This window comes from Mustelus asterias, chromosome 3 (assembly GCF_964213995.1).
Source record: "Mustelus asterias chromosome 3, sMusAst1.hap1.1, whole genome shotgun sequence".
Lineage (NCBI taxonomy): Eukaryota > Metazoa > Chordata > Chondrichthyes > Carcharhiniformes > Triakidae > Mustelus > Mustelus asterias.
Genome location: NC_135803.1, coordinates 13984991 through 14011015, shown reverse-complemented (window position 1 = coordinate 14011015; position 26025 = coordinate 13984991). Strand labels below are relative to the sequence as shown.

The following is a 26025-nucleotide window of genomic DNA, read 5'->3' as shown; positions in this document are numbered from 1 at the left end:
GTATCACAACTTGGTATGGCTCCTGCTCTGCCCAAGACTGCAAAACACTACAAAGGGTCATGAATGAAGCCCAGTCCGTCACTCAAACCAGCCTCCCACCCATTGACTCTGTCTACACTTCCCGCTGCCTTGGCAAAGCAGCCAGCATAATTAAGATCCCCACGCACCACAGACATTCTCTCTTCCACCTTCTTCTGTCGGGAAAAAGACACAAAAGTCTGATGTCATGTATCAACTGACTCAAGAACAACTTCTTCCCTGCTGCCATCAGACTTTTGAATGGACCTAACCTGTATTAAATTGATCTTTCTGTACACTCTGGCTACGACTGTAACACTACGTTCTGTGCTCTCTCGTTTCCTTCTCTATGGACGGTATGCTTTGTCTGTATAGCACGCAAGAAATAATACTTTTCACTGTATGTTAATACATGTGATAATAATAAATCAAATTTCTCCAGTAACAGCAGAACACAAGTCACCAGCCAACAGTTAGGAAACCATCTTGGTGCCCAAGATAAAGCCGGAGGGAGTGATGAACTCTTTTGCACTCACGGCTAACGTGGCTGCTAAATCAGGCCTCTGTCTCTCTTATATAGTAAGAAGTCTCACAACACCAGGTTAAAGTCCAACAGGTTTATTTGGTAGCAAATACCATAAGCTTTCGGAGTGCTGCTCCTTTGTCAGATGGAGTGGAAATGTGCTCTCAAACAGTGCACAGAGACACAAAATCAAGTTACAGAATACTGATTAGAATGCGAATCCCTAAAGCCAGCCAGGTCTTAAAGGTACAGACAATGTGGGTGGAGGGAGCATTAAACACAGGTTAAAGAGATGTGTATTGTCTCCAGACAGAGCAGCTAGTGAGATTCTGCAAGCCCAGGAGGCAAGCTGTGGGGGTTACTGATAATGTGACATAAATCCAACATCCCGGTTTAGGCCATCCTCATGTGTGCAGAACTTGGCTATCAGTTTCTGCTCAGCGACTCTGCGCTGTCGTGTGTCGTGAAGGCCGCCTTGGAGAGCGCTTACCCGAAGATCCAAGGCTGAATGCCCGTGACTGCGTCTCTTATACAGTAACAGGGGTGGGCCATTCAGCCCCTCAAGTAGCGTCCTTTATATTTGCCAGTACTGGTATTAGTGTCTCTGCAAATGGTAGCTTAAAACCAAGTGGTTCTGGAAACCTCGGAGAAAGAATTGCCTCTGCCATTGATCCTGACAAAAGGACATCAGAAGGAGTCCTGAGGAAATCTGAAAGTTTAAACACAAGGTTGAGTGACTGTTTCCCTTTCTGCTTTCAGGAGGACCCAGGTTGGATCCAACGGGTCAGTTCACACCAACAAACACCAAGCAGGCTCTCACGAACATGCTGCAGCGTCGCTCTGGTTCCATGATGCAGCCTCCCTCCATGCCCACTATCTCTCCCCAGCAACAGTTGCTGCAGATGAAGCTCTTGCAGCAGCAACAACAGCAGCGGCTCCTGCGTCAGCAGGTCCAGGCCCGGCCGTTCCAGCAGGTATGTCTCTGTCGCGCGTGAGATAACATGCTCAGCTGAGTCCCGCCGTAGACTCCTGATAGCTTCTAATCTCTCACTAATGTTCCCATGGCGGTGGCGCGGTTACTGGACAAATCTGACTCCAAGTGTAAACATCCAAGAGGCACAAACTGGCAATCCAGATCCTCCCTCTCCATCATCAGTTTGGCCTGGAATCACTTCTTCACACAAAACGTGAGGACAAAGAACAAAGAAATTTACAGCACAGGAACAGGCCCTTCAGCCCTCCAAGCCTGCACCGACCATGCTGCCCGACTGAACATCTGGAACTCTCTTCCCACAGAAATCCTATAGGTGGTGGAGGGCAATTGAAAAGTGCAAAGTGGCTGGATTTTTGTTTGGTAAACTTGCAGAATCAAGGCGAGTAAATGGAGTTCAGATAGAGATCAGCAGTGGTCTAATTGAATGGTGGCACAGGCCAGAGGGGCCTGCTACTATTCCTATGTTCTAATGTTCCTAGCAAGCCCTTGCTAGGTGCACAGGGACATCAGTATTATTGACTAGTGTTGGAAAACTCTTTGCAAGACAGAGTGATGCTCATGTTTTTAACAATGAAGCCTATGAAATTCAGTTGGAAGAGCCTCAGCCTGAGGAGGAGGCCATTTAACGCCTTGAGCCTGTTCCACCATTCAATCAGATCATGGCTGATAAGAGATCTTACTCTATATACCTGCCTTTGCTCCATGTCCTATGTTGAGGCCTTGTGGTATTATCGCTAGACTATTAATCCAGAAATTTGGCTAATGTTCTGGGGACCTGGGTTCGAATCCCACCACGGCAGATAGTGGAATTTGAATTCAATAAAAGTATCTGGAATTAAGAAACTACCGATGACCATGAAACCATTGCCGATTGTCGGAAAAACCCATCTGGTTCACTAATGCTCTTTAGGGAAGGAAATCTGTTCTCCTTACCTGGTCTGGCCCACATGTGACTCCAGAACCACAGCAATGTGGTTGACTCTCAACTACCCTCCAAGGCAACTAGGGATGGGAAATAAATGCTGGCCAAACAACGACGCCCATGTCCCAGGCACACTGTGGTTTGGTGCCTCCCTGCTGACTTTGGGGTTTATTTCCTGGGATAGATGTCTGGGCAACACTTCAGAAGCGCGAGAATGCAGAGTGTAGGTGATTGATTAACAAATTTTAATCATTATACCGTGATTTGATGTCCACTGTGATGTTTGTTGAGCTATTTAGCTGAATACTATTTCTGCTAGGGTTCCAGTGTGTTCACTTTTATACACAGGTTTCCCTGTTAACCCTGTTTAAGGTACAGCTTGGGTTGGGGAGATGACGGTGAGATGGTTATAAAAATGCTGGATTTTAATATCCCACTATATAAATGCTGAGGAACGTATAAAATCATCAATTAATTTCTCATTAATAAAGTCATAGAAATCATCGAATCTTTATGGTGCCGAAGAGGCCATTCGGCCCATCGAGTCTGCATTGACTCTCTGACAGAGCATCTTACCCAGGCCTTCTCCCCGCCCTATTCCCGTAACCCACACCATTTCCCTTGGCGAATCCATCGAACCTACACATCTTGGGGCACTAAGGGGCAATTTTAGCACGGCCAATCCACCTAACTCCATGCATTTGCCATGTCTAATACACTCAACCCGCATATCTTTGGCCACAAAGGGAGAATTCAACATGGCCAATCCATCTAACCTGCACACCTTTGGACTGTGGGAGGAAACCAGAGCACCCGGAGGAAACCCACATAGACATGGAGAGAATGTGCTAACTCAGATATAGAAAGGATATTATTAAACTAGAAAGAGTGCAGAAAAGATTTACTAGGATGCTACCGGGAGTTGATGGTTTGAATTATAAGGAGAGGCTGGATAGTCTGGGACTTTTTTTTCTGGAGCGTAGGAGGCTCAGGGGTGATCTTATAGAGGTCTATAAAATAATGAGGGGCATAGATCAGATGGATAGTCAATATCTTTTCCCAAAGGCAAGGGAGTCTAAAATTAGAGGGCATAGGTTTAAGGTGAGAGGGGAGAGATGCAAAAGTGTCCAGAGGGGCAATTTCTTCACACAGAGGGTGGTGAGTGTCTGGAACAAGCTGCCAGAGGTAGTAGTAGAGGCAGGTACAATTTTATCTTTTAAAAAGCATTTAGACAATTACATGGGTAAGATGTGTGTAGAGAGATATGGGCCAAACGCGGGCAATTGGGACTAACTTAGGGGTTTAAAAAAAAAAGGGCGGCATGGACAAGTTGGGCCAAAGGGCCTGTTTCCATGCTGTAAACCTCTGTGACTCTATGACAGATAGTCACTCAAGGCCAGAATTGAACACGGGTCCCTGGATGAGGCAGCAGTGCCACCATGCCACCCCACGCCCTGATTGTCTGAGGTTTAGCACCCAAATTTAAGCCTAAGAGTGAGCAATACGTATATTGGCTTCCAGACCGTCTTAATTAACCAGTTTGGACCAGATTTCACTTTGTTTCACCAGCTGCAAAATGTAATCCCACAAACTACTGTGAGTGAACCTTGATTTACCCTACCCTTAAAGAGTCAGGAAATAAGACATGACAATCTGGAATTCAAACTCCAATGATGATCCTGAAACCATTGTCGATTGTCATAAAAAAAATCTAGTTCACTAATGTCCCCTAAGGGAAGGAAATCTGCCGACCTTACCTGATCTGGCCTACAGATGACTCCAGATTCATAACAAATGTGGTTGACTCTCAACTGCCCTCTGAAACAGCCTAGCAAGCCGTTCAGTTCAAAGGCAATTAGGGATGGGCAATAAATTCTGGCCCAGTCAACGACACCCACATCCCATGAAGGAATAGAGAAAGAAAAACATCTATTTGGAGGGAGGCAGTGGTATTGTCTCTGACCTATATTGTCTCTGGACTATATTATCACTGGACAATGTTGTGTCTGGACTATATTGTCTCTGGACTATATTTTCACTGGACTATATTGTCTCTGGACTATATTGTCACTGGACTATATTGTCTCTGGACTATATTGTCACTGGACTATACTGTCTCTCGACTGTATTGTCACTGGACTATATTGTCTCTGGCTATATTGTCTCTGGACTATGTTGCCTCCGGACTATGTTGCCTCCGGACTATGTTCCTCCGGACTATGTTGCCTCCGGACTATGTTGCCTCCGGACTATGTTGCCTCCGGACTATGTTGCCTCCGGACCATGTTGGCTCTGGACTATGTTGTCTCCAGACTATGTTGTCTCCGGACTATGTTGTCCCAGACTATGTTGTCTCCCGATTATGTTGTCTCCGGATTATGTTGTCTCCGGACCATGTTGTCTCCGGACCAGGTTGTCTCCGGACTATATTGTCACCGGACTATATTTCCCTCGGACTATGTTGTCTCCGGATTATGTTGTCACAGAACTATGTTGTCTCTGGACTATATTGTCACTGGATTATATTGTCACTGGGCTATATTGTCTCTGGACCACATTGTCTCTGGACCACATTGTCTCTGGACTATATTGTCACTGGACTATATTTTCACTGGACTATATTGTCTCTGGACTATATTGTCACTGGACTATATTGTCTCTGGACTATATTGTCACTGGACTATATTGTCTCTCGACTGTATTGTCACTGGACTATATTGTCTCTGGCTATATTGTCTCTGGACTATGTTGCCTCCGGACTATGTTGCCTCCGGACTATGTTCCTCCGGACTATGTTGCCTCCGGACTATGTTGCCTCCGGACTATGTTGCCTCCGGACTATGTTGCCTCCGGACCATGTTGGCTCTGGACTATGTTGTCTCCAGACTATGTTGTCTCCGGACTATGTTGTCCCAGACTATGTTGTCTCCCGATTATGTTGTCTCCGGATTATGTTGTCTCCGGACCATGTTGTCTCCGGACCAGGTTGTCTCCGGACTATATTGTCACCGGACTATATTTCCCTCGGACTATGTTGTCTCCGGATTATGTTGTCACAGAACTATGTTGTCTCTGGACTATATTGTCACTGGATTATATTGTCACTGGGCTATATTGTCTCTGGACCACATTGTCTCTGGACCACATTGTCTCTGGACTATATTGTCACTGGACTATATTGCCTCTGGACTATATTGTCACTGGGCTATATTGTCTCTGGACTATATTGTCACTGGGCTATATTGTCTCTGAACTATATTGTCACTGGGCTATATTGTCACTGGGCTATATTGTCTCTGGACTATATTGTCTCTCGACTATGTTGTCTCTGGACTATATTGACACTGGACTATATTGTCTCTGGGCTATGTTGCCTCCCGACTATGTTGCCTCCGGACTATGTTGTCTCCGGACTATGTTGCCTCCGGACTATGTTGCCTCCGGACTATGTTGCCTCCGGACTATGTTGTCTCCGGACTATGTTGTCTCCGGACTATGTTGCCTCCGGACTATGTTGTCTCCGGACTATGTTGTCTCCGGACTATGTTGTCTCCGGACCATGTTGTCTCCGGACCATGTTGTCTCCGGACTATGTTGCCTCCGGACCAGGTTGTCTCCGGACTATATTGTCTCCGGACTATGTTGTCTCCGGACTATGTTGCCTCCGGACTATGTTGTCTCCGGACTATGTTGTCTCCGGACTATGTTGTCTCCGGACTATGTTGCCTCCGGACTATGTTGCCTCCGGACTATGTTGTCACTGAACTATGTTGTGACTGGACGATATTGTCTCTGGACTATATTGTCTCTGGACTACATTGTCACTGGGCTATATTGTCACTGGACTATATTGTCACTGGGCTATATTGTCTCTGGATTATATTGTCTCTGGACTACATTGTCACTGGGCTATATTGTCACTGGCCTATATTGTCACTGGGCTATATTGTCTCTGGATTATATTGTCTCTGGACTACATTGTCACTGGGCTATATTGTCACTGGACTATATTGTCACTGGGCTATATTGTCTCTGGATTATATTGTCTCTGGACTACATTGTCACTGGACTATATTGTCTCTGGACTATATTGTCTCTGGACTATATTGTCTCTGGACTATATTGTCTCTGGACTATATTGTCTCTGGACTATATTGTCTCTGGACTATATTGTCACTGGACTATATTGTCTCTGGATTATATTGTCTCTGGACTACATTGTCACTGGGCTATATTGTCACTGGACTATATTGTCACTGGGCTATATTGTCTCTGGATTATATTGTCTCTGGACTACATTGTCACTGGGCTATATTGTCACTGGACTATATTGTCACTGGGCTATATTGTCTCTGGACTATATTGTCTCTGGACTATATTGTCTCTGGACTATATTGTCTCTGGACTATATTGTCTCTGGACTATATTGTCTCTGGACTATATTGTCACTGGACTATATTGTCTCTGGACTATATTGTCTCTGGATTATATTGTCTCTGGACTATATTGTCACTGGGCTATATTGTCTCTGGACTATATTGTCACTGGGCTATATTGTCTCTGGACTATATTGTCTCTGGACTATATTGTCTCTGGACTATATTGTCACTGGACTATATTGTCACTGGACTATATTGTCTCTGGACTATATTGTCTCTGGACTATATTGTCACTGGACTATATTGTCTCTGGACTACATTGTCACTGGGCTATATTGTCACTGGGCTATATTGTCTCTGGACTACATTGTCACTGGACTATATTGTTACTGGGGTATATTGTCACTGGACTACATTGTCACTGGGCTATATTGTCTCTGGACTACATTGTCACTGGGCTATATTGTCACTGGGCTATATTGTCTCTGGACTACATTGTCACTGGACTATATTGTTACTGGGGTATATTGTCACTGGACTACATTGTCACTGGACTATATTGTCTCTGGACTACATTGTCACTGGGCTATATTGTCACTGGGCTATATTGTCTCTGGACTACATTGTCACTGGACTATATTGTCACTGGGCTATATTGTCTCTGGACTACATTGTCACTGGGCTATATTGTCACTGGACTATATTGTCACTGGACTATATTGTCACTGGGGTATATTGTCTCTGGACTACATTGTCACTGGGCTATATTGTCTCTGGACTACATTGTCACTGGACTATATTGTCTCTGGACTACATTGTCACTGGGCTATATTGTCACTGGGCTATATTGTCTCTGGACTACATTGTCACTGGGCTATATTGTCACTGGACTATATTGTCACTGGACTATATTGTCACTGGGGTATATTGTCTCTGGACTATATTGTCTCTGGACTATATTGTCTCTGGACTATATCGTCACTGGACTATATTGTCTCTGGACTATATTGTCTCTGGACTATATTGTCTCTGGACTATATTGTCACTGGACTATATTGTCTCTGGACTATATTGTCTCTGGACTATATTGTCACTGGACTATATTGTCACTGGGGTATATTGTCTCTGGACTATATTGTCTCTGGACTATGTTGTCTCTGGACTATATTGTCACTGGACTATATTGTCACTGGGGTATATTGTCACTGGGCTATATTGTCTCTGGACTATATTGTCTCTGGACTATGTTGTCTCTGGACTATATTGTCACTGGGGTATATTGTCACTGGGCTATATTGTCTCTGGACTATATTGTCTCTGGACTACATTGTCACTGGACTATATTGTCACTGGGGTATATTGTCACTGGGCTATATTGTCTCTGGACTATATTGTCTCTGGACTATGTTGTCTCTGGACTATATTGTCACTGGACTATATTGTCACTGGGGTATATTGTCACTGGGCTATATTGTCTCTGGACTATATTGTCTCTGGACTATGTTGTCTCTGGACTATATTGTCACTGGGGTATATTGTCACTGGGCTATATTGTCTCTGGACTATATTGTCTCTGGACTACATTGTCACTGGACTATATTGTCACTGGGGTATATTGTCACTGGGCTATATTGTCTCTGGACTATATTGTCTCTGGACTATGTTGTCTCTGGACTATATTGTCACTGGACTATATTGTCACTGGGGTATATTGTCACTGGGCTATATTGTCTCTGGACTATATTGTCTCTGGACTATGTTGTCTCTGGACTATATTGTCACTGGGCTATATTGTCTCTGGACTATATTGTCTCTGGACTATGTTGTCTCTGGACTATATTGTCACTGGGGTATATTGTCACTGGGCTATATTGTCTCTGGACTACATTGTCACTGGGCTATATTGTCACTGGGCTATATTGTCTCTGGACTATATTGTCTCTGGACTATGTTGTCTCTGGACTATATTGTCACTGGACTATATTGTCACTGGGGTATATTGTCACTGGGCTATATTGTCTCTGGACTATATTGTCTCTGGACTATGTTGTCTCTGGACTATATTGTCTCTGGACTATATTGTCACTGGACTATATTGTCACTGGGGTATATTGTCACTGGGCTGTATTGTCTCTGGACTATATTGTCTCTGGACTATATTGTCTCTGGACTATGTTGTCTCTGGACTATATTGTCTCTGGACTATATTGTCTCTGGACTATATTGTCTCTGGACTATGTTGTCTCTGGACTATATTGTCTCTGGACTATGTTGTCTCTGGACTATATTGTCTCTGGACTATATTGTCACTGGACTATATTGTCTCTGGACTATATTGTCTCTGGACTATATTGTCACTGGACTATATTGTCTCTGGACTATATTGTCTCTGGACTATATTGTCTCTGGACTATATTGTCTCTGGACTATATTGTCACTGGACTATATTGTCTCTGGACTATATTGTCTCTGGACTATATTGTCTCTGGACTATATTGTCACTGGACTATATTGTCTCTGGACTATATTGTCTCTGGACTATATTGTCACTGGGGTATATTGTCACTGGACTATATTGTCTCTGGACTATATTGTCTCTGGACTATATTGTCACTGGACTATATTGTCACTGGGGTATATTGTCTCTGGACTATATTGTCTCTGGACTATATTGTCACTGGACTATATTGTCACTGGGGTATATTGTCACTGGGCTATATTGTCACTGGACTATATTGTCTCTGGACTATATTGTCACTGGACTATATTGTCACTGGGGTATATTGTCACTGGGCTATATTGTCACTGGGCTATATTGTCACTGGGCTATATTGTCTCTGGACTATATTGTCACTGGGCTACATTGTCACTGGACTATATTGTCTCTGAACTATACGAATCCAGAGACCAGGTTTAAATCCCACCACGTTAAATGGTGAAATTTGAATTCAGTAAAGAAAACCCTAGAATTATAAAGTCTAATAACGACCGTGAAATGATTGTCGAATGTTGTAAATGCCCACCTGGCTCACTAGTGTCCTTTAGGGAAGCAAAGGGCAAATAGGGATGGAAAATAAGTGTTGGTTCAGTCCCGTGAACAAACAACAATTGACTGCAAATAGATAGCTTAATCATTAAGTAAATGAGTGATTAATCAGTGCAGTCAGGCCAGAGAACAGTTTGAATAGCAAATTATTCATAACAGTTGTTGAAAAAAAATCAAACACAGTTCCCTTCAGTGATGTACCCAGGATATCACTGATAAAGGCGCCTACTCTCAAATTATAATTTTCACTGGATGTGGGCATCGCTGGCTAGGCCAGAACTTATTGCCCATCCCTAATTCAATTTCACAGTAACTTCATTGCAGTGTTAATGTAAGCTGTATTTGTGACTAATAAATAAACTTTAACTTTTAACTTTAACTAACTGCCGCTTGAGAAGGTGGCAGTGAGCTGCTTTCTTGAAATGCTGCAGTCCATGTGGTGTAGTTGCACCCACTGTGCTGTTAGAGAGGGAGTTCCGGGATTTTGAATGCAAGAGACACAATGGAAGCTGAGCAGTGATTATACCAACAGGTTTTCTTCTATTTCTTCGTATGCACACTGTGATCTTACATTCCAAACAACCTGTCAACATCGAGGGCAAAGCTATCCAAAAGACCTCATAACCAGTTCCCAGCTTAACCTGTCAATAATCTCTCTGAGGGAACAAGTGCCCGTGTGACCTCATTGCTATATGACCCCAACATTGCTACGTTATCCAACCCTCAGACAATGTCAGTGGTGTGCAAGGACAGTTCAACGTTAGGGAGAAAAAGCAAGCTGATTAGCATTGGGAAGAGAAAGGTTAATGGGGAGGGAATTTCCCCTCCTGTTTTCAGGGGGTGGGATCGGGGGCAGGAGTGAAAAATCCCACCGGAGTCCCAAAACATTGTTTATGCCAGCAGGACTTTCTGTATCATTGCCACCTCCCTCCCCTGATCCCCTACCAGTGATGTAACAGGAATCCCGGCGTTTAATATCAGCATCCCCATTTGAATACATTGATGTTTAATTATCAGGCATTTCCATGAGATAGTCGTCACATCCCTGTTAGCTTGCCCATTCACATCACTGTGCCATGAATCATCACTGGTCTCCCACAGTGTGCACCTGGTGAGGAGAACCCGCCAGAGAGGGTCCGGTGAGTGCTTGGCTCAGCTGAGAGAGGGTCAGGCCCAGGTACTTCCCTCTGGTGAAATCCCCTTCCAGTGGGCGATATGGGGATGGGGGGGGGTGGAGGGCACCTTTGGGCCTGGCGGCTACCTCGCCGCTTTTTCCACCCGTTGCATCACTCTATTCTTAAGAAGCTTCTGCCCAATGTATCAGGTGTAAACCTTCACCAGAGCACCAAACCCTCACCGTTCTTGGGTTGCCAACTTCACCAGATGAGAAGCGAAGGACCAGCTCCAAAATCTCCACTATGATAGTGGAAGCTAAACTCTGACAGTTGGATGGAGGAAGAGTAGTCGATGATTCCATTGAGAATGCTGGGATTTAAATCCACAGGACAAGCCTATGGTTCTGTCCAAACTGGTTGCAACCATTGACAATGTGGCGGTCAATGCAATCTTTAATAATTGGTACACATCTTTGGAAATGAAGGAATTAGAAGCAGGAGTTGGCCACCAGGCCCTTCAAGCCTGCCCCGCCATTCAATACAATCATGGCTGATGTATGCTGGCCTCAACTCCTTTTCTGTGCCATTTCCCCATTGCCCTCTATCCCCAATCTATCAAACATTTATCCACCTCCACTTTAAATACTTCCAATGATCCAGCCTCCACTACCCTTTGGGACAGAGAATTCCAGAGATTCACCACCCTCTGCGAGAATAAATTTCTATGCACATCAGTTTCAGATGACTGGCCCTTTATCTTGTAGCTATGTCCCCTTGTTGGAGACGCATCCATTAGTGAAAATGTCTCACCATCTACCCTGTCAAACCCCCTCCAGATCTTATATGTTTGAATAAGGTCACCCCTCACTCTTCTGAACTCCAAGAAATACAGACCTAGACTATTTAGTCTCCCTTGATAGGACAACCCTCTCATCCCAGGAATTAGCCTGGTGAATCTCCTTTGGACAGCCTCCAATGTTACTATATCCTTTTAAGGTAAGGGGAACAAAACTGTACACAGTATTCCAGGTGAGGCCTCACCAATGCCCTGAGCAAATGCAATAGAACCTCCCTATTTTTAAACTCCAACCCCTTTGCAATAAAGGCCATGATGCTGTTTGCCTTCTTAAATACCAGGACCTGCTTGCTAGTGTTTTGTGATTCATGCACTAGAGCACCTCGATCCCTCTGCACTTCACTCACCTGCAGTCTCTCTCCATTTAGATAATAATCTGCCGTTTGATTTCTCCCACTGAAGTGCACGACCTCACACTTCCCCACGTTAAACTCCATTTGCCAGGTTTTCACCCAGTTACCCAATCTATCTACATTCCATTGCAGAATCCCAGTATCCTCATCACAAGCTGCCCTTCCACCTATCTTGGTATCATTGGAAAACTTGGAAACCTTACATTCTGTTCCTTCCTCCAGGTCATTAATGTAGATAGTCAACAATTGCAGGCCAAGAACTGACCCCTGCGACACTCCACTAGTTACAGCTTTCCACTCTGAAAAGGACTCATTTATTATCGCTCGACTATTAATCCATAAACTCAGCTGCTGGATTTGAATTCAATAAAAAGTATCTGGAATTAAAAATCTACTGATGACCATGAAATCATTATCGATTGTCGGAAAAACTCATCTGGTTCGCTAATGTCCTTTAGAGAAGGAAATCTGCCGTCCCTACCTGGTCTGCCCGACATGTGACTGAGATAAACACAGTAAGAAGTCACATTATCTGTAACCCCCACGACTTGCCTGGACTTGCAAAATCTCACTAGCTGTCCTGTCTGGAGACAATACACATCTCTTTAACCTGTGCTTAACGCTCTCTCCACTCACATTGTCTGTACCTTTAAGACTTGATTACCTGAAAAGGTTCGCGTTCCAACCATTATTTTGTAAATTGAGTTTGTGTCTTTATATGCCCTGTTTGTGAACAGAACTCCCACTTACCTGACGAAGGAGCAGCGCTCTGAAAGCTAGTGGATTTTGCTACCAAATAAACCTGTTGGACTTTAACCTGGTGTTGTGAGACTTCTTACTACATGTAACTCCCAGAGCTACAGCAACGTGGTTAACTCTCAACTGCCCTCTGAACAAGGGCAACCAGGGATGGGGAATAAATGCTGGCCAGCCAGCGACGCCCATGTCCCGCGAATGTATAAACAAAATAAGGATACTCCTTGACATGACGAAGTTTTTGTTCATCTGACCTAAACTTTCATTATGTTACTTGGTGTCATATTTTCATAGAATCCCTACAGTGCAGAAGGAGGCCATTCGGCCTATCAAGTCTGCACCGACCACAATCCCAAGCAGACCCTATTCCCATAACCCCACGTATTCACCCTGCTAATCTCCCCAACCCAAGGGTCAAATTTATCGTGGCCAATCAACTTAACCCACACATCTTTGGAGTGTGGGAGGAAAGTGGAGCACCCGGAGGAAACCCATACAGACACGGGGAGAGTGTGCAAAGTCCACACTGACAGTGACCCAAGGCCGGAATTGAACTCGGGTCCCTGGCACTGTGAGGGAGCAGGACTCCCCCAATTGTTTTATTATACCCTTGCGAAGCAGCTTGGGACTCTCATTAAAGATTCTACACAAATGTAAGTTCTTATTCTTTCCTATAATATCTCAAATTTGGGTTTACAATTTAACTTTATTTTTGTGCTTAACAACTATGTAGTCATAGAATCATAGAATCCCTACAATACAGATGGAGGCCATTCGGCCCATCGAGTCTGCACTGACCACAATCCCACCCAGGCCCTATCCCCATAATCCCCACGCATTTACCCTAGCTAGTCCCCCTGACACTAAGGGGTAATTTAGCATGGCCAATCCACCTAACCTGCACATCTTTAGAGTGTGGGAGGAAACCGGAGCACCCGGAGGAAACCCACGCAGACATGGGGAGAACATGTAGGCTCCACACAGTCAGTGACCCAAACTGGGAATTGAACCCGGGTCCCTGGCGCTGTGAGGCAGCAGTGCTAACCACTGTGCCGCCATGCCACTGTACCGCACTGTGTCTGCTTGACCATGGGAACTCATTGCTGCAAATGATCAGTTATTTCCCTCCTGATTTGGAAATTAGCTTGTGGATCTCTGATGGCCCAAGTAACTAAGAACGAGATCCATAGTTCATTTGATGTCCTCTTGGTAATGATTCCGATATTTAGTTTGGCTTGTATTCAAGTAGAATGCATAAAAGCCAATAGGGAGGCTATTTTGATTAACGAGAGTCAAGTGGTCCCAGTATGAAGATAAAACCACATGCTTAAATTTGTTGCATTGTATTTTGGATCGAATTCACCAAGCTGCTGAAAGTATCACAGTGCATTTAAACTGGGGAGGGGGCGGGGGGAAAACCAACCCAATCGGTCTTGATGGTGGGAAGTAAGGCTAGAAGAGAACAAGGGCCCCATTCCCTCCATATGTGCTCCAGTACGTGGTGGAACGCAAGCAATAAAAATGAGGTGAAGTAAGTTAATGGCTGGGAATTGAAACAGTTTCAATTCCAGGCTTCAGCTGAGGTTACCTATCGCAGAGTTGAAGTTTCCTCTCTTCTCAGATCTGCCCCGACAAGTTACCACAACCTGATTCCACATTTTTCACCTCAGTGTGGTATTTTAGCCCACACGAATCAATTCAGTTGCAAGCTGACTAGTGCAGTTGAGTGTGGCTAAAACCGATCACAGGCAGCATGTTTGGATTGCGTGAAAACAGGAATAGCAGCATCCGTGCTTCGTGGATTGGTTAAAGGTCCAGCCACCCCACCTGCCTTTCCTTTTCCACTTGGGGGCAAATGTTGAACACTACCCACCAGGAGTTGATGGGCAGTGTTTTTTTTTTGTTCAAACATTCGTTGCTGGTGCCTCGACAAAGGAAAGAAGAAACTGCATTGAGTTTCAGATGAGGGCAAAAGATGCTGACAAGACGCAGCAGCCCCAACTGAGGCAAGAGCGGTATCTGTATGGGGCGAGCACTTTTGCCTAAACACATACGTCACTTGGGGCGGGGGGGGAGGGGGGGGGGAGGAAAAAACTGATGCATCCTCCACATAAGTCCATCTTAAATAGTGCCATCATCTGCACAGTCTTGTGAAGACTGTTCCGCATTATGTTAGCATGTGTGGTGGAGTAAAAACACAACCAGATGGATTATACACACAAATAAACATTTTGTAACTATTACCATAACCATGTTGTAAACCTTATGGTCGAGATACTGCACAGTTGAATTTGGAAGAGCTTTTCCGGAAATTAAAAAAAAAAACATTGTAAGAGTTTCTGGGTTGTGTCTAGGTTGAACCTTAGCCATCATGTGTTTGGAATAAGATTTATTTGAGCCCCACCCTTGCACCATCAAGTTACATTTGCTGCAGATCTCAGCTGGCGAAGCTACTTGCCATCCCTGCTACATTAGGATCGACGTGGCAAATGCAATTCTGTCCAGTTGTGTGGATAGATAATTGAACAGGCAATCGATGGGACAGCGCCAGTGGCCAAATGCTTGGCTTCATCCCAAAGATGTTTTCCAGCTCAATACTGCTAGACAAGGAAAACAAAAAGTTAACATGTCCTTGGGGGAGAATGGGGTTCATAATGCTGGCCCATGCTTCTGGTTCTTCCTTGTGGAAATGGGCATGTTTTACCACTGGGGATCCTCAGTGGCTAAGATCAGTTGAGAGGCCTGTACTCACCCAAAAGAGCAATGTTTCCATGCAGTGTCAATGCAGCAACTGGCTGATTATTTTTTGTTATTTTCTGATTTGATTTGATTTATTATTGTCACAGGTATTAGGATGCAGTGAAAAGTATTGTTTCTTACACACTGTATAGGTAAAACATACTATTCACAGAGTACATAAGGGAGAAGGAAAGGAGAGGGTACAGAATGTAGTGTTACAGTCATAGCTCTGGTGTAGAGAAAGATCAACTTAATATAATATAGGCCCGTTCAAAGGTCTGATGGCAGCAGGAATAAACTGTTATTGAGTCGGTCAGGACATGATCTCAGACTTTTGTATCTTTTTCCCGACGGAAGAAGGTGGAAGAGAGTATGCCCAGGGTGCATGGCTGGATGCTTTTCTGAGGCAGCGGGGAGTGCAGGCAGAGTCAATGGATGGGAGGCTGGTTTGCATCTTGGACTAGTTTCTTGCGGTCTTGGTCAGAGCAGGAGCCATACCAAACTGTGATACATCTGGAAAGGATGCTTCTTATGGTGCATCTGTACAAATTGGTGAGAGTTGCAGTGGACATGTCAAATTTGCTTAGCCTCCTGAGTCCATGGGCTTTCTTAACTGTAGCGTCAGCATGGGAGGTCCAGGACAGGTTGTTGGTGGTCTGAACACCTAGAAACTTGAATCTCCTGACCCACCAGGGCCAGGGACCTGGGTTTGATTCCCAGCTTGGGTGACTGTCTGTGTGGAGTCTGCACATTTTCCCTGTGTTTGCGTGGGTTTCCTCCGGGTATTCTGGTTTCCTCTTACAGACCGAAAGACGTGCTGGTTAGATGCTTTGGTCAGGCTAAATTCTCCCTCAGTGTACCTGAACATGCGCCAGAGTGTGGTGACTAGGGGAATGTCACAGTAACTTCATTGCAGTGTTAATGTAAGCCTACTTGTGACACTAATAAATAAACTTTAAAAAATAAATAAACTTAAAAAGAAATAAAATAAATAAAATTCCCACTTCATCCCCGTAGATGTAGACATTGATGTCCTCTGCATTATATTACATAGAAAATAGAAACAGGAGTAGGTCATTTGGCCCTTCGAACCTGCTCTGACATTTATTTTGATAATGGCTGATCATCAAATTCAATATTCTGATCCCGCCTTCCCCCCATAGTCCTTGATCCCTTTAGCACAAGAGTTATATCTAATTTCTACTTGAAATTACGCAATGTTTTGGCCTCAAACTACTTTCTGTGGTCGTGAATTCCACAGATTCACCACTCTCTGGGTGAAGACATTTCTCTTCACCTCAGTCCTAAACAGGTTTGCCTCTTATCCTCTTACTGAGGTGGTTGTGTTATTTTTTTCCTCCACTGTGTCAGTTGGTTCATGATATTACTTTAAAAGACATCCATTCACATACTTCCTTATTGTACTCTAAGGATATCGTTAAATGTTTTGCACTCCATGGAATGCCTATTGAAATGTAATCGTTTACAATAGGCAAATGGGGCAGTCAATCTTCACACAGTAAGGTCGCAAAAACAGCAAAGAAAAGCAAAATAGCTGTTTATATTGGAAATCTGAAATTGAAACAGAAAATGTTGCATGGACAGCACAGTGACACAATGGTTAACTCTGCTACCTTTCAGCACCAGGGACCCGGGTTCAATTCTGGCCCCAGGTGACTGTCTGTGTACAGTTTGCACATCCTCCCTGTCTCTGCATGGGTTTCCTCCAGGTGCTCCAGTTTCCTCCCACAGTATAAAGATGTGCAGGTTAGGTGGATTGGCCATGCTAAATTGACCCGTAGTCAGGTGGATTAGTAGGGTAAATGTGTGGGGTTACGGGCATTTTTAAAAAATTCATCATGGGGTGTGGGCGTCGCTGGCTGGGCCAGCATTTATTGCCCATCCCTGAGGATATTTAAGAGTCAATCACATTGCTGTGGCTCAGGAGTCACATATAGGCCAGACCAGGTAAGGATGGCAGATTTCCTTCCTGAAAGGACATTAGTGAACCAGATGGGTTTTTACAACAAGCAACAATGGTTTCATGGTCGTCATTAGATTTTAATTCCAGATTTTTTAATTGAATTCAAATTTCACCATTTGCCATGGTGGGATTTGAACCTGGGTCTCCAAAACGTTTCCCTGGGTCCCTGAATTACTATTCCAGTGACAATACCACTATGCCATTGCCTCCCCCACGGGATAGGGCCTGGGTGGGATTGTTGTCAGTGCGGTGTTGATGGGCCGAATGGCCTCCTTCTGCATTGTAGGGTTCCTATGATTCTCAGCAGATCCGGAGCAGCTGTGGAGAGAGAAACCGAGCTAACGTTTTAGGCCAGTGCCCTTTCATCTGAATCATTGACTGAAACGTTAATTCTGTTTCTGTCCACAACCTCTGCCTTACTCATACACAGAAAATCCATTTTGAGTGATATTGGCTAAGGGATGGAGTGTTGGCTGGAATATTAGCAACACTCCCTGCTCCTCCTAACCTAATGCCCAAAGGTCTTTGCATTCTCCTGCTTAAGTGAGAGAGTCTTGGCTTAACATCTCATCTGAAAACAGCTCCAGCACCATGAGTGAAAATAACTTTGAGCCAAAATATTACCACCCTGTCCACCACGGGAATTGGAGCGGGCAAGGGGCGGACAATGGGAAGGTCTGTTGATCCCGGGTGGGATTTTACAGTTTCGTGACGACTTTGATTAGGAGAACAAGAGTAAAAGATAGAATGAGAAGGTATGCTGGGCATAGCTTGCAAGAAGTTGCCTCGCTCCAGCTTGAGAAAAGAAAATCCCGCCCATTATCTGTAAAAGGTCAAGTCGGATGATTGAATCTGTGACCTTATGGCATGTCAGATGAGCTACTTGAACAATTTATATATACTCAACTAACAAATCAGTGTCTGGCACACACTGCCTTCTATCACAAGTCTCGGGCCGGAATGTTCCCGCCAGCAGGATTTTCCCATCCCACCGCAGTGAAGGGAGATTTTTCTGGAAGCCAATTTCTCCGACCTCGCTGCAGCAGGAGTGTGGCGTGAACGGCCAGTAAGATCGTGCCCTTCGATTTTTGGATGCTCTTCTTATTGGAGTTTGCTTTCACTACAAATGTCTTCAGTTGCAGTTCAGCAGCTTCTGTGAATGGTTTAAGCTTTTGCCAAATATATAAAAAACCTGTTTAAAATTGCAAATCGCCCATCAGATTTTTCTGGAAACTGAAATATTACGGGTTCGCCTTCACCAAACGTTGGGGACTTTCTGTCCTCCATCTATAATACTGGGTCTACGTACTCTTGTGTTCCTCTTGTTGCCTCTTGGATGTGTTACACTTTGGGTCCAGAAGTCCTTGGGAGCCTTACCCTGCCTGATACCTTAAGGATGAATGAAATCACTGATCCATGCTTTGTTAAAACCTGTCAAGAAATGGGAGCAGCAGTGGTGAGTGGCACAAGATGGCTTCTCCTACAAGTCTTTGTTTTTGGGATGCTCTCCTCATTGGAGTTGCAAATTTCATCAATGAATTAAATTGAACAGGGCGTGTGGTAGGGATATGACGACATTTCTTCTGCTGGAGGAGGCACATTAACCTTCAAATCAGAGGCAGAAATGACAATTACAAGGGGGCAAAGTTCAAGGTGATAGAGTTCAAGGTAGTAGAGATGTGTGGGGGCAGTTTTTTACACACACAGTGTAGAATGCATTGCCAAGTGAGGTGGTTGAGGCAGACAAGTTAGCCACATTTAAGACTTATCTGGACAGACGCATCAACAAGCGGGGAATAGAGGGATGCAGGTGGTTGGTCTAGATAGGACAACATGATCAGCGCAGGCTTGGAGGGCCGAAGGGCCTGTTCCTGTGCTGTACTGCTCTTTGTTCTTTGTTCAGACATTCGATGGTGATGTCAGGAAGCTCTTCCTTTTGCAAAGGATAGTAGAAATCTGGAAGTCTCTCTGTTCAAACTGTTGACCCTGGCAGGGGTGCTAATTGAACATTTCAGAATGTAAATTGATCATTGTTTTTGCTGAGAAAGACTTAAGGCTTATTTATGGCTTACGGGACCAAGGCGGGTAACTGGAGTTAAGATAAGGATCAGCCATGATCTAGTTAGTGGAAACAGGCTGAGGAGGTGGAATGACCAACTTCTGTTCCTCTGAAAATTATTAGTACGATTGGCTATTTTGTTTAACACATTTGTGGGGAAAAAAGTGTTACTAAGAAGTAAGAGATTATATTAAAAAACCCTTTAATTTGACCAGGATAATACCTCAGGCAACTGTCATAGAATCATAGAATCATAGACCTCCTACAGTGTGGAAAGGGGCCATTCGGTCCATCGAACCTGCATTGACAATAAGCCCACCCAGGCCCTATTCCCGTAACTCCACATATTTACCCTGCCAATCACCCTGACACAAAGGGGCAATTTAGCATAGCCAATCAACCTAACTCGCACATCTTTTGGACTGTGGGAGGAAACCGGAGCACCCGGAGGAAACCCACACAGACACGGGGAGAAGGTGCAAACTCCACACAGACAGCCACCCGAGGTCGGAATCGAACCCGGGTCCTTGGCGCTGTGAAGCTAACCACTGTGTCACCATGTCCCAGTGTGCTTCTGAGCCAAACAGAGCAGCTGGATTCCAGGTGGTCAGTACTATGTTGGCTCACCTCAGCACGATAGGTGACCTCCGAGAGCAAATGACAGATAAGCTTTCTGCTCACAATGGTAAGCTGTGGTCCCTGCTGGCAATGAAACTTTAACGGGGGCTAGGTTCAGCCCTGGTCAGCCTACGAGCAGCTGGCATCCAATGCCCAATTTCCAAAATACATAATGGCAACATTAGGCAAGCTACTAGGATGCGTGGCCGCACAGATTCAACATTGGAGAAAGAAGGAGGTTCCACAAACCTATAGTGGGCTGAATGCTCGGGTGTGTCCACTTTCTTTTAAGTGTTAGTTCAGTTGCAAATTAGATTTCACTGGATGTTCCGAATGAGATTTCCTTGAAAAGAAACGTGAAATTCACAAATCATAACTTTTCAGGATGTGAATTAAATACAATGACTCAGTTGTTTCTCCCATTTCTTGCTGCATATGGCGATTGATGTATTCTTGCTGATAATGTGAATGCAGATTGTGCTTTTGATGTTAACCAACCCGATGAACAAATAGCTCTCTCTTTTTAATCTCTCCCGTTGATCTCTCTGCCATTTCTTGCCCCTTTCCTTTTCTCTCTAGGAGACCTGTAACCCTGCTGTGTCTCTCCAAGATGGCTATAACAATTTCAGCATTATGGTAACCCAACAAACTGTCTTTCCCTTTCCTGCTTTGTCTCTCTACCTTTTTTACTCTTAATCCCTTTCTTAATGTTGCAAAGGTTTTTTATTTGACTTCAAACCAGAAGCTGCATCAGAATAGCAGACAAATTCCTGCCAAAACTTAAAAATAAATCTTTGTCCTTTTTATTTCATGTTTGGCTCAAAAGAAAAAAAGAATTTGGGGGAAATGAAAGATGTGTTTGCATAGCCTCTCTTGGCTTAGCTCAGTGCCCGATATGATTTGATTATGTGCAAAATTTGTAAAAATCTTATTATCTTTGGAGTAAATTGTGCTTGTCGTACCTTGCTGCCTTCCAGTCCCATGAGTTGGTAAATACCGCGGTGAATTGAAGTATGCTCATATTAATATTAGCCAGCTAATCTGAGCCAGAAAAAAATGAATTATTTGTTATGTTCAACTGGAAAATAATGTTCACAAATTATTACGGAAAATTTTTACATACAAAGCTATTTAACAGACGTGGAAATGACAACAACAAAGGAGTTTGCAATTAATTTTCTTTCACAACTGCATTCTTTGCCCTTTTGTTTCCAAGTCATTGGACACCTTGTGGCTTAACTGGACTCTGAGTTTCAGTCACAATTTGACTGACAGAATTTATTTTGGACTGAAGGGGTTAGGTTAACCTGACTGATCTCTTCCAACATAGCACGGGGGGCCGGGGGGGGGGGGGGGGGGGGGGGGAAGGAGCCATTGGTCTCATTTTTGACCGCTTTTCAGTGATCCGTCTGAAAAAGCGCATGTGTGAAAATGTCAACTATCTCTCGGATTGAACTTGGCCCTGTTGATCCTTTCTTAATTAAATCGCACGCCAGCACCCATTGGGGGTCAATTTTGACTTTGTGTGACAGCGCTAAACGGGTCAGAGTGGTTTGGCAGTTTGGTGGCAATGAAAATGAGAATGGGGAGAGATACGACACTAGTTGCCAACTCGCCAACACCAATTTTACACTACTGCAGGAAAATAAGATCGACCTCACTGTCTGACTTCACTGAAGGTGATCACTAAGGTAAGATATCAGAGGGTGACCTGGACCCTGTGGAACTGCATCCCACAATAAGGCAGTGCCTTCAGGAAAGGAGGGAAGAAAATGACCAAACTTCATCTTTGAAAAGATGATTAATGACATTTTAAGATTGTTATCCCTCTTGAAGCCTTCTGACCACTTTCGAGTCTTGACAGTTTTATAATGGACATTGTCTAAATCTGAAATTTTGTGTGGGCATGTGCAATTTCTGTACTGGTTGCATACTTCTCAAGTCGAGTAATAAACTGCATTGCATATTTTAATATGCTAATTAATTTGATGCATGCAAACTCTGGCTGCTTGCATGGAAGCTGCTTCCCGCTTGGTTGAAGCTTTGAGCAAGAAGGTTTTCTTTTAAAGAAATATTGTTTTTTTATAAATAAGCCCTTACGAATCCGAAGTACCTCTGGCCTGGCACACGAGACATTTGTGGTTTGAGTCCTACCATAGTGGCAGCTTCTTGTTTGAAGTTTTCTGTAAGTTGTGATTGTCTGGTATGTCTTGTCTGTCTACCCTGCAGTCCCAGAAGTAACCACTTTGTTTTCTGTTCATAACTGATTAATTGCACCAAAACGCAAGCTCCATGCCGGGCAAAACATTTTTCACCATTTCGTTGTGGAAGGTGGAAAGACTAACTGTGCCAGTCTGTCAGTTGCTGCTAAGTCAGTCTCTTGCCAGACCTTTCTCACTGTATTAGCTGGACATTTGTGTTGTCCAGGACTGAGCTGATGACAACACATGAGTGTTGTGTGAAGCCCAGCCCATCTTGATTTGGTAAGTCGCAAACTCGATTCTATTGTCCCATTTTAACCAGTCACCTGGCCCGAGCTTTGTGCAACAGTGTAAAGCAAATGATGGTACATTGGAAGCCTACTGACTCCCAATGAATGGGGGAAAAAAATCAGCAGAGATGTAAAACAGACTGCCATTTCGTCCATTTTTAACTATCATCTGAAGTTTGAAGTTAAGGTCATTGCCACAATCAGAGAGTTCAGAAACACAAAATTACCACTAGTCTATCAGAGTATGGAAGATAAACTTTATTTTATTAGTCACAAATAGGCTTACATTCACACTGTAATGAAGTTACTGTGAAAATCCCCCAGTCACTACACTCCGGCACCCGTTCGGGTACAAAATTCAGGAGAATTTAGCACGGCCAATGCACCTTTCAGACTGTGGGAGGAAACAAGAGTACCCGGAGGAAACCCACGCAGACACGGGGAGAATGTGCAGACTCCGCACAGACAGTGACCCAAGCCAGGAATTGAACCCGGGTCCCTGACGCTGTGAGGCAGCAGTGCTAACCACTGTGTCACCGTGCCGCTCCGTACGTGTGGGATTTTATCCTGGAATAATGCATGTGTCTTCTGGAGAGGGAGGAAGGAAATTGGGGGGATTTCTCTTGTTGAAAAAACATCCAGTGAAATTTCAAAAATACTTTTTAATAAAAAAGCAAAATGCTGTGGATGCTGAAAATCTGAAATTAAAACAAAGTGTTGCAAATACTCAAAATATCATAGAAACATAGAAGATGGGAGCAGGAAGGGGCCATTCGACCCATTGAGCACCGACAACAATCCCATCCAGACCCCACCCCACTCCCATAACACCACGTATTTATCCTGATAATCCCACTGACAGTAAGAGGCAATTGGGGGAATAATTCCTTAATGGTGGCAGTGGTGGTTTCATGTCGGACTGTTCAAATGGAGTTGACTTGAAGAAGCGACGGGATTCATCCTCCCTGTTTTCGGAGGGCGGGAAAGCCTGTGAGGGCGGAGGATCCAACAGGAGTTCCCAAATGACTTTTACACGAGCAGGATTTCCCGTCCCACCACACGCTAATGGTGCAATGGGGTTCCCGCCAGGAAAGGTCAGGAACCCCATTACCATACATTAACATGCCAATAGTGGGCTTTCCCACTATATCATTTTCCCCCCAACATTAGGATTTCTCCCCCACTGGGTTTTATAACAGATCCTGATCAATAGGGACCTGACACAAATAACCTACTAGGGGCACAAAGGTAAGTGCAGCCTCCAAGGGGGAGAAGGTCATGCCTGGGCAGTACCCTCGTAGTGCCTGGATGGGCGGGCTTCTGTTGGGGGAGGCTTCTGTTGGGGAAGTCTCTGGGCAGAGTTTTAGAGGGTTTCCCATGTCCTGGGGAGGGGTTTCCTCAAGTCCGTTGGGATGAGTCTCCGTGTCCATGGGATGGGGTTCCCTGAGTTGGCATGTTCATGGCGGGGCGTGAGCTGCCTGTGTCCGTGAGGTGGGGAAACCTGTTCTCTTTGTATTTTTTTGGTTGGGGAGCCTTTTGTAAAGGGCTCCTGGCATCTTGAAGGTCAAGATTCCTGGCAGGGCAGGTTCATTCAGAGGCGGCCCCACCAACATGCTGTCATGGGACACACCTCCAGCACTTTTATTAACTAAATGTCAACAAAAAAGTGGGAAAAGCCAACAGTGGAGCCAGCGGGCTGCACACTATTCTTTCCACCTGAGCTGACACTTTGTAAATAATAATAAAATTCCACCCAACATTTGTATAATGAGAGATGGCAAGTCTTGGCCAGTTGCTCCCAACTCTACCACAGCATCGGGTGACGGAATCTCCCCAAGCTCTCTGAAAAAAATTATATGTGCAATGGATAATAATGGTAATATTCATGGAATGAAAAGCCAATAGAGGCAGTGCCACTCTGTAGAAAGACAGAAGATATTTATTTACATAGCTTCTTTCATGACCTCAAGATGTCCTCAAGTGATTTATAACCAATGAAGCATTTTGCTAATGTGAGAGGTGTGGCAACCAATTTCTGCAGAGCAAGAGCCCACAAACAACAATGCCACAGTGACCAGTTCGTCTGTGTTTAGTGATATTTATTGAGGGTTTATGCTAATTCCTGGGATGGCAGGACTGTCATATAAGGAGAGACTAAATCAGTTAGGATTATATTCACTGGAGTTTAGAAGAGTGAGAGGGGATCTCATAGAAACTTATAAAATTCGAACAGGGTTAGAATTTTATAAGTTTCTATGAGATCCCCTCATAGAAACTTATAAAATTGGGAACATTCTTTCTGAATCTCAGAAAGAATGTTCCCGATAGTGGGGGAGTCCTGAACTAGGGGTCATAGTTTGAGGATAAGGGGTGAACCTTTTAGAACTGATGTGAGGAAAAATTTCTTCACCCAGAGGGTGGTGAATGTGTGGAATTCACTACCACCGAATATAGTTGAGGTCAAAATGTTGTCTGATTTCAAGAAGAAATTAGATATAGCTCTTTGGGCTTAAGGGGTCAAGGGATATGGGGTACAGGGGGATCAGGATATTGAATTCGATGATTGACCATGATCAAGATGAATGGCGGAGCAGGTTCAAAGGGCCGAATGGCCTATTCCTGCTTCTAGTTTCTATGTTTGTATTGGCCAGGACACCCACTTAACCTCCTTTTCTCTCAGAGATGTTTTATGTCCATTGGAAAGGATCATAAGGGCTTCACATTGACGTCACACCCAAAGGATGGTGCTCCCGCAGTAACACATTGAAACATCAACCCAGATTGTGCGCTCAAGTCTTTGGTGCAGCAAACTTGTGACTTGGGCAAAAACGGTACCAACTAAGGAACAGGGGATACTGATGGCAGCTATATGTGGCATTGCAGTTGGAGGACACGGGGCATAAGCCAAAAAATGTCCTGTTGTTCCTTTCACCACTGAAGATTGATGGAGGAAATACTTTTGCCCCCGTTTGTCAGCCTGTACCGATTTCAACAAAACTTGGTACACAGGGCATGGGCCTAAGGAAGAACTTGTTAGTTTTTGGTGTAGATACAGAACTGGATCTGAATCCTGGAATTTTTTAACGTATCTGTTAAATTTGGAGATGGGATGCATTGACTTTTTTTTAAAGAATGTTGGGGGTTGTTTTGTTTAGAATGCTGTTGATTGTTT

At 44.2% G+C, this 26025-nt stretch overlaps 1 protein-coding gene across 1 annotated transcript in view; it reads left to right on the top strand.

The window, feature by feature from the left end:
- LOC144487108 (mediator of RNA polymerase II transcription subunit 12-like protein) overlaps positions 1–26025 on the top strand; it is a 596823-nt gene that overhangs the window by 544993 nt on the left and 25805 nt on the right. The window contains 1 exon segment of the mRNA XM_078205170.1: positions 1301–1515. Coding sequence (XP_078061296.1) covers positions 1301–1515 — 215 coding nt within the window.